The sequence below is a fragment of the Psittacula echo genome (assembly GCF_963264785.1).
Source record: "Psittacula echo genome assembly, chromosome: Z".
NCBI classification, from domain to species: Eukaryota; Metazoa; Chordata; class Aves; order Psittaciformes; family Psittacidae; genus Psittacula; species Psittacula echo.
In genome coordinates, this window is record NC_137742.1 from 100,494,709 (window position 1) to 100,503,816 (window position 9,108).

A 9,108-nucleotide genomic window follows, 5' to 3' on the forward strand; every position below is an offset into this window, starting at 1 on the left:
GAGGGAGATAAGGGAGAGATACTTGTTCAGAAACAATATGAATACTTGGTAAAAACTCCTTAGAAGTATTATTTTTGCTCCTGAAACATCACAGAAATAAGGAAATATTTTAGCAGTATCTTAAGTAGTCAACTAAATCTAGTAATCCAGTATCGTAGAATAATAGACTCATAGAATAGTTAGGGTTGGAAAGGACCTTAAGATCATCAAGTTCCAACCCCCCTGCCATGGGCAGGGACACCTCACACTAAACCATGCCACCCAAGGCTTTGTCCAGCCTGGCCCTGAACACCGCCAGGAATGGAGCATTCACAACTTCCCTGGTGTCATGGTTTAAGCCCAGGCCGTAAATTAGAACCACGCAGTCTACTTCCCACCCACCCTTTCTTCCCCCCGCTCCTGGAGGGATGGAGAGGAGAATTGAAAGAATGCAACTCCCACAGTTTGAAATAAGAACAGTTTAGTAACTAAGGTATAACACAAATCACTACTGCTAACACCAATAATAATGATAAAGGAAATAACAAGGGAAGAGAATACAACCGCTCACTGACTGGTACCTCGCCCCCACCCTGCCGTGATCCAGCCCTTCCGGGTAACTCTCAGTTCTACATCCTGGACATGACGTGCTGTGGTATGGAATACCTCTTTGGCTAGTTTGGGTCAGGTGTCCTCTGCCTGCTTCCTCCTGGCTTCCCCTCCTCCCTGGCAGAGCATGAGACTCACAGAGTCCTTGATCAGAGTAAACATTCTGACCAGCAACTGAAAACATCGGCTTTATCAGTATTATCCCCAGGCCAAAAGTCAAAACACAGCGCTGCACCAGCTACTAAGAAGGAGAAAAAGTGACTGCTGCTGCTGAACCCAGGACACCTGGGCAACCCATTCCAGTGCCTCACCACCCTCACAGTAAAGAATTTCTTCCTTATATCTAATCTAAAGTTCTCTTGTTTAAGTTTTAACCCCTTACCCTATCTCTACAGTCCTTAATGAGGAGTCCCTCCCCAGCATCTTTATAGGCCCCCTTCAGATACTGGAAGGCTGCTATGAGGTCTCCACGCAGCCTTCTCTTCTCCAGGCTGAACAGCCACAACTTTCTCAGCCTGTCTTCATACGGGAGGTGCTCCAGTCCCCTGATCATCCTCGTGGCCTCCTCTGGACTTGCTCCAACATTCCATGTCCTTTTTATGTTGAGGACACCAGAACTGCATGCAGTACTGCAAGTGAGGTCTCACGAGAGCAGAGTAGAGGGGCAGGATCACCTCCTTCGACCTGCTGGTCACGCTCCTTTTGATGCAGCCCAGGATACGGTTGCTTTCTGGGCTGCGAGCACACACTGAAGCCGGCTCATGTTCATTTTCTCATCGACCAACACCCCCAAGTCCTTCTCTGCAGGGCTGCTCTGAATCTCTTCTCTGCCCAACCTGTAGCTGTGCCTGGGGTTGCTCCGACCCAGGTGTAGGACCTTGCACTTGGCATGGTTAAACTTCGTCAGGTTGGCATCAGCCCACCTCAGAAGCGTGTCAAGGTCCCTCTGGATGGCATCCCTTCCCTCCAGAGTATCAACCAAACCACACAGCTTGGTGTCATTGGCAAACTTGCTGAGGGCGTACTCAATCCCACTGTCCATGTCACCAACAAAGATGTTGAACAAGACCGGTCCCAATGCTGATCCCTGAGGGACACCACTCGTTACAGGTCTCCAGCCAGACATTGAGCCATTGACCACAACTCTTTGTGTGTGGCCATCCAGCCAGTTCTTTATCCACCAAGTGGTCCACCTATCAAATTAGGCAGTATGTGTAATTAGGAAGATTCTCCCATTCAGTGTGCAGGAATTTCATTAGAAGAATGCTTATGCAAATGTGATGAAAAAACGAAGTGACTGACAGCAGACAGGAGCAGGGAGAAGATTCTTATTCATTTGTTGGCTTCCTTTCACAGCTGGTGTAAGCTTTAGGTGACGTGTCTGGAATACATTGATTCTGTATCACTTTTTTATTTACTTCTCACTTGGAAACAAAACACTTGCCATCCTGCTTGTTAATCACAGCAGTGTGGATGGATTATTTTGTCTGAGACTGAAAAAAGAATCAGGATTCCTTCGTCTTTTTTTTTTTTTTTTTACACTAGTGGAAGCATATTTCAGATTCAGAGTAATCGTTGCTGTCTATGGTTACAGAGGTACTTGCCTTCCTTCCCTGCTCTTCTCTGATTCGGGTTGAGTAAAGCCCTCCCAGGGAAGTACGCAAGAGCTATGTCCCAAGGAGTGTCTTCAAATTCCTGAAGACTGTGAATTTCTTGCCATGTTGTTTTTTCCATGCTGTTCAAACAGCAGGCACAGCCCACATGGAGCTGGAGCTTAATCAAATTCTGAAGAAATGTGACCCCTTGCCCTTCCTGTCTTTGTTTCTTCCTCGTTTTAACTGCTAAAGCCTCTGTAAGTGTTCCTGAAAAGTTCTGCCTGGTTTTTAAAGTATATGCATTGAGAAAGGGTGACAATGATTTTTCACAAGCAACTGCACATACCTTAATGTCGTCCTTCCACGATACACAGTAGGAAGATGCTTCGGCCTCATATGTTTAGGGTATTTTTATTTAAACTTTGATGCCCTGAGTATCTAGTGCAGATAAGCCCGTGAAATTCACGTATTTTCCAAGCCTAAACTTGTTCAGTAGCTAGACTAAACTTGTCTAATTGTGTTTTTTAATTCCTTAATGTGGGCCTGTATTTACTGTTAAAAAAGAAAAAAAAAGAAAAAAGAAAGAAACTGCAGTCATCGTCCTGTATTTTTCTGCCACATACTCAGTTTTCATAATTTCTAGGTCGCTTAGTGCTAAAAACCAGTGTCCTGGGCTTAAACCATGACAACCAGTGAAAATATTGTGTCCTATTGCCCAGTCAGGAAAAGAAGCTAATGTAACATGGTGTGAAATGTTTTGCTCTGTAACAGGGGTTCTGAACCAGTGTAGAGGGCTTCTTGTTTCTGCTGCTGTTAGTTCCTCTGTGACTGCTACAATACGTTCCCTTGCTTTCTACAGAATCAAAATCCTTGCATGTACAGCACAGACAGTACTGGACAGCTGAGCCTTTCATTTGCCCTTTAAAATCTGATCTCTTTCCCCAGGATAATTAGTAAGTAGCAGCATATCCTTCAGTGCTGGAAAAGAGGTTTGCTTCTGAATCATGGGTTAAGATAATGCAGAATTTTTGAAGGTCAGCAGTATCTGTCAAGACTTTTCCTAATGTTAATTTCTCTCAAATTGACCAGGTATGGCCATGAAAATATATGGGATGCTTTTCAAAAGTTTTTCAAGCTTTCGTGTTCTCTGTAAATTATTTGATAAAAGATCTAGGAGCAGTAACTAAAAATGCTAAACAGCATTGCTGTGCTAAAATAGCATTGATTTGTATGTTTTTAGGGTCTCTAAACAGTAACTGTGGGAGCATCTGCAGAAGTGCAGCAGCGTTTTGTTCAAAATTGTTTCAGAACCACAGAAAGGATGCTGACAGCTCTAGATAAATGGGACATCTTTACAAGTCAGTGTCCCACTGGGTGAGGAAACTAGTTACTTGGTCTCCAAAGGCTTCAACATTGAAAATTGCTTTTCCCTTGATAGAAAGGTCAGGCTGATTTCAGTGTTGAAATGAGAATACACTTGAAATGAACACTAAGGTTACAGTAGGAGCAAGAAAATGATTCGAAAAGAGTCTGATGAGTGATCAGGAAGGTCTATTTCAATTCCAGGTAATAGACTTCTTTTTCTTTTTTTTTCCTCCAAATCCATTGCAATTTTAATTGCCAGTCTTCTATCTATTGTTGTAGAAAAGGCTCCCTTATATGCCTGTTTCCTTCCAGAAAGTCATATTGGATGGCTGCAAGAACTCATTATGGGTTGGTTATACAGATAAGTGGAGTGATTCTGAAATAAAGCAACTTCAGGATCAAGTATTATGAGCTTCGCATACAGCAGTACCAATTGCTTTTCCTGGTTAGAACATGCCAGGATGTCCTGAACTAGACAGTCTTTACGTAAGAATGAACTTGTATACTCTGCTTTTGAGTCAAAAGATCATAGACCATTCCCCCAGGACTGCCAAGACCACCACTAAACCATATCACTGGGGCTTCATCTACACTGTTTTTGAACACTTACAAGGGACAGTGATTCTACCACTGCCGTGGGCAGCCCGTTCCAATACCTGATCACCCACTTTGTGAAGAAATTTTTCCAGATATACACCCTAAACCTGCCCTGGCACAGCTTGAGGCTGCTACCTCTTGTCCTTTCACTTGTTATTTGGGAGAAGAGACTGATTCCCACCTCACCACAACTTCCTTTCAGATAGCTGTAGGGAGCGATAAGGTCCCCTCTCAGCATCCTTTCCTTCAGACTAAACAACCCCAGGTATCTCAGTCATTCCTATCAGTCTTGTGCTCCAGACCCTTTGCCAGCTTCACTGCCCTTCTCTGGACCCAGTCCAGGACCTCAATGTCTCTCCTACAGCGAGGGGCCCAGAACTGAGCACAGGATTCAAGGTTCACCTCACCAGTGCCCATTACAGGGGGACAATCACTGCCCTGATCCTGCTGGCCACACTGTTGCTGATACAGGCCAGGATGTTGTTCTCTTCTTGCCTGCCTGGGCACAAGCTGCTCATGTTCAGCTCGGTCAGTCAGCAACCCCAGGTCCTTTTCCATGAGCAGCTTTCCAGCCACTCTTCCCCAAGCCTGGAGCATTGCATGGGGTTGTTTTGGCCCAAATGCAGGACCCTCACTTTGCCTTGTTGAGCCTCATACCATTGCCTGTAGCCCATCGATCCAGCCTGTCCAGATCCCTCTGCAGAGCCTCCCTATGCTTCAAGTGATCAGCGCTTCCAGCCAGCTTGGTGTTGGCTGCAAATTTACTGAGGATGCACTCAATCCTCTCATCCAGATCATCAATGAAGATGTCAAACAACATTGGCCCTGACCCTAAGCCCTGCAGGTCACCACGAGTGACCTTTCGCCAGCTAGATGTGATACCATTTACCAACAATCTTAGGGCTTGGTCATCCAGACAGTTTCCAACCCAGCAAAAAATGATATCCAGGCCATGAACAGTCAGTTTGTCCAGGAGAACGCTGTGGGACACAGTATCGAAGGCTTCACTTAAGTACAAATAGACAATGTCCACAGCCTTTCCCTCATCAACCAGGAGGGTCACCTTGTTGTAGAAGGAGATCAGGTTTGTCAGGCAGGACCTGCCCTTCGTGAACCCATGCTGACTGGTTCTGATCCCTCCGTTTTCCTGCTGATGCTTTATTCCCTCACTTAGGATGATCTGCTCCTTGACCTTCCCCAGCACTAAGCTCAGGCTGACAGGCCTGGAGTTTTGGGGTCTTCCTTCCTGCCCTTTTTGTAGAGAGGCATCACACTGGCCAGCCTCCAATCCTCTGGGACCTGCCCACTAGATCAGGACTGCTGATAGATGATGGAGAGTGGCTTGGCAAGCTCCTCTGCTAGCTCCGTCAGCACTCTTGGGTGGAACCTATCCAGTTCCATAGACTTTTATACATCTCAGTGGAGCAGGAGGTCACTGTCTGTTTCTTCCTGGATTATGGGGACTTCAGTCAGCTCCCCATCTATGCCATCAAGCTCAGGGAACTGAGTACCCTGAGGATGGCTGGTTTGTCTGTTAAAAACTGAGGCAAAAGCAGCATTAAGCACCTCAGCCTTTTCCTCATCCTCAGTCACTAGGTTTCCCCTGGTATCCAGCAGAGGATAGAGGTTTTCCGTGGCCCTCCTTTAATTGCTAATATATTTGAAAAAGTACTTTTTACTGATTACAGTTGCAAAAATAATCCAGATTTTTTAATGTGCTCAATAAAAATCACCATTTTTTAATTATTATTTTTACAGGTGGATTTATCTAAATGACCAGAACCTGTGTATCCCAACTAGTTCTTCTTTCGTGTATGGAGCTGTGCCCATCGGAGCCAGCATATATGTGATTGGAGATCTTGATACAGGTCAGAATTAGAACTAATAACCTTCTGTTGCTTATCTTTTTCCAGTCTTGGCACTATCCCAGTCTGTTTGGCACTAATGAGACTGCATTTTGTTAGAATAAAAGGCTGGGACTATGTTCTGATAAGGTACTGTGGTTAATTATGTTGGACATACAGAAACGTACAGTTTGGTTTTGTACACTGGAGCTCTTCAGAAACTGATTCAGCACTAAACCATTTGGTTGCTTAGCAGTTTGAAGATCATAAGAGATCAAGACTAAGAGTATGTTATGCATTTGTATAAATATAATTAAAAATGTTAGCGCCTGTAGGTGCTTCTCCTGCCTTTGCAGTGGTAAGCAGGTGGTCCTGCATTTTGGGAACATGATCCAGTGGTTCATATGGATGCGATAGTGACTCTAGTCTCTAAATCCCAACCGAATAAATGTGTACTAGTTAGTAAGCATATTCATATTCAATATTCAGCTTTCAACATCTGGCCACATACTGTAAAAGATACTTGAAAGGCAGCGTGCTTTCATGGCCATATGTAGGTACATGAATGTGTAACATGGCTTTCTACAAGATATAAAAGAGCAGAATTCCAAATGTGGTGGATTTAAGTAGGTAAAAATGTCATAGTAGTTTCCTTTTGACAGTAATTTCAATCATGCATCCAGAAACTGATTTGTGTTTCTGTACACGCTCTTATCCATGTGTTTGCATTATTACAGGTTAAATGTGACAGTAGCTACATTATATTTTAAGCGTTTTTATCTCTTTTTGTGTGCGTGCATGTGTGACTTTAGGTACAAATTATGACTATGTTAGAGAATTTAAGAGAAGCACGGGAACCTGGCAGCGCACTAAACCACTGTTCCCATCGGACCTCCGCCGCACCGGCTGCGCGGCTTTGCGGATCGCAAACTGCAAGCTCTTTCGACTGCAGCTTCAACAGGGGTTATTCCGCATCCGAGTACCTTCTCCGTGAGCCGTATGCTGACAGAGGAGGAGACTGGAAGAATTCTGCGCAGTCCACCATAATATAGCTCTATATAAAGGAAAAGCTGAGAAATTACAGCTGAAACTTACACTGTATGCTGTGCTTTGGTATGGTAACTGTTTTTGTTTTAAATGCTTAAAAAGCTTGAGTCTCAGTTCTTGTTTCGGGAGCAAATAACTTAAGTATACATTAAAAAGAAGAGAGGGGGGAAAATTAAAAGGGGTTAAGGAAACACCTTCAGTCGTAGTCATTTGGAAGATTAGAACTGTGTTATCGAAGGAGGGTTTTTTTATGTCTTGAAATAGGTGGGAATTGGTATTCCTTTGGTGAAGTTTATTGACAGTAAGATTTAAGATGTGTTTCCCCTGAGGGGAACTGATAAGACTTAATGTGCTATCTTGGACTGGATAGCTGTAATACACAGAAGCTACATGATAACCAACCTTTCTGGTATACTGGTTTGACCATAATGCCATAGGAGATGTTGGTTGTTGCACCTTTGATTTCTAGTCCTTTCTCAAAAGTTAAGGTCTGTGCCTAAAAATGTTGGAGATGTGTACATACGGTTTTTTCATTCATTTGCAGTGGTTTCATTCCTACAGATATTTTTAATATATTTAAAATGGACTAATCTGAAATGGATACAGTATACTACAGAGAAGTATACCATGTTTTTCTACGCTGTCATTTGGATAGCCTGATGAACTGGTGTTCAGGTGGATGGGATGCGTTCCTGTGTGGGCTGCGTTCCTGTGTAGGCTCTGGTGGCCATTTCCTTGAAGTAAAAAGGAAACGGTGTTTGCAGTGGTTAATCATGATTGCAGCTTTTGCTTAAAAATCAGCAAAACTTGACAAATTAAAGAAAATAGGTGTGTTCCTTTGTACTTCAGATCACTTGCTAACTAAAAATGCTTTTAAAGACTGGGGATTATAGAAAAGTGCAGTTTATTTCTGATAGAACAAAGGTGAAATATGACAAGCCTGTATTTGTTTTTCAGAAAACATGATTTTTGGACTAAACGTTAAGAAAAATTTCTACAATGATTTTAAATTGCGATCAAAAGTTGTTTTACTAATGATTTCTGTGCTAAGGTATAGTCTTGTTTACTGCTGTCTGACTTTGAAAGCTGGGTTTTATGGTATGGTTATAGTGAAGAATTTAGTATCTTGCATTGTTTTTCTTACTAATTCTTGTTCACATCAGTAGTGGTATTTTTCTGAGTTTTGTTCATAGTCAAGATCAGCTGGTAGAACACTTTTACCTCACTTTTTAATTTCATTATTGTTGTGATGGGTGGGGCATAACCTGTATTTATTTAAAAGAATAAAAAAAGGGAGATGGAAATAGAAATAAGATCTCCTGCCCTTCAGAAAAAGAGACTTTGTATAACCAGTATTATAACTACATACAATACTTTCCACTCTGCAACTCTGTGGACCTCAGACAAACCAATCTCTGCCCTTAGTTGGTAGTGTAAACCTCCACCTTTATGGGATCATCTTAGATATGCTGAAATACAATCCCAAAGTAGTACAAAATAGTTATATTTCACTAAATATTCCTTGAAGAGACATTCTTAAACTTACTTCTGCTCAGTCCCTCCATAGCGCTGGTGTGTAGTTGGAATTACTGGGATTCTGAGCAAAAGAATGGGGGATAAAAAGAGGGCAGCAGCCAAATCCTTGACCATTATTTATTTTATTTTTTATTTTTTACAATGCTGAAGTGCTGCAAAACTTGAACTATATACATCAATTTTCTGACCTATATTAGTTGGCATATTAGAAAGTTTATATATTTATGCATTGCAGTAAACTTGGTGTATGTGTATATATATATATATATATGTCTTCAGATTTTAAATTTATATATAATGCTTTACTACAGAAATGTGAACTATTTCCATCCTTGGCTGTCTTGTGAAATAAATCAAGTGCTGTTAGTTTATCTGTAAAACTTCCCTTTTTTGAAAAATCTTACATTGTTCAATTATTTTATTTTTTTTTTTAGACAAGTGCCAAGATCCCACGTTGAAAAGTGATGAATGTTTCCTAAGTATCTATTTCACTTTTGAGCTGTTTTCTAAGTGGCTTAGAAAATGTTTGAAAATGT

General features: G+C 42.1%; 1 protein-coding gene across 1 annotated transcript in view; it reads left to right on the forward strand.

Moving 5' to 3' along the window:
• GAN (gigaxonin) overlaps positions 1-6,983 on the forward strand; it is a gene marked incomplete at both ends in the record, with an annotated part of 29,026 nt that extends 22,043 nt beyond the window's left edge. Inside the window, 2 exons of the mRNA XM_080637748.1 lie at positions 5,904-6,013; positions 6,802-6,983. Of these exons, the coding sequence (XP_080493874.1) occupies positions 5,904-6,013; positions 6,802-6,983 (292 nt within the window). The remainder of the gene's footprint in view (positions 1-5,903; positions 6,014-6,801) is intronic.
• Positions 6,984-9,108: the final 2,125 nt, after the last annotated feature.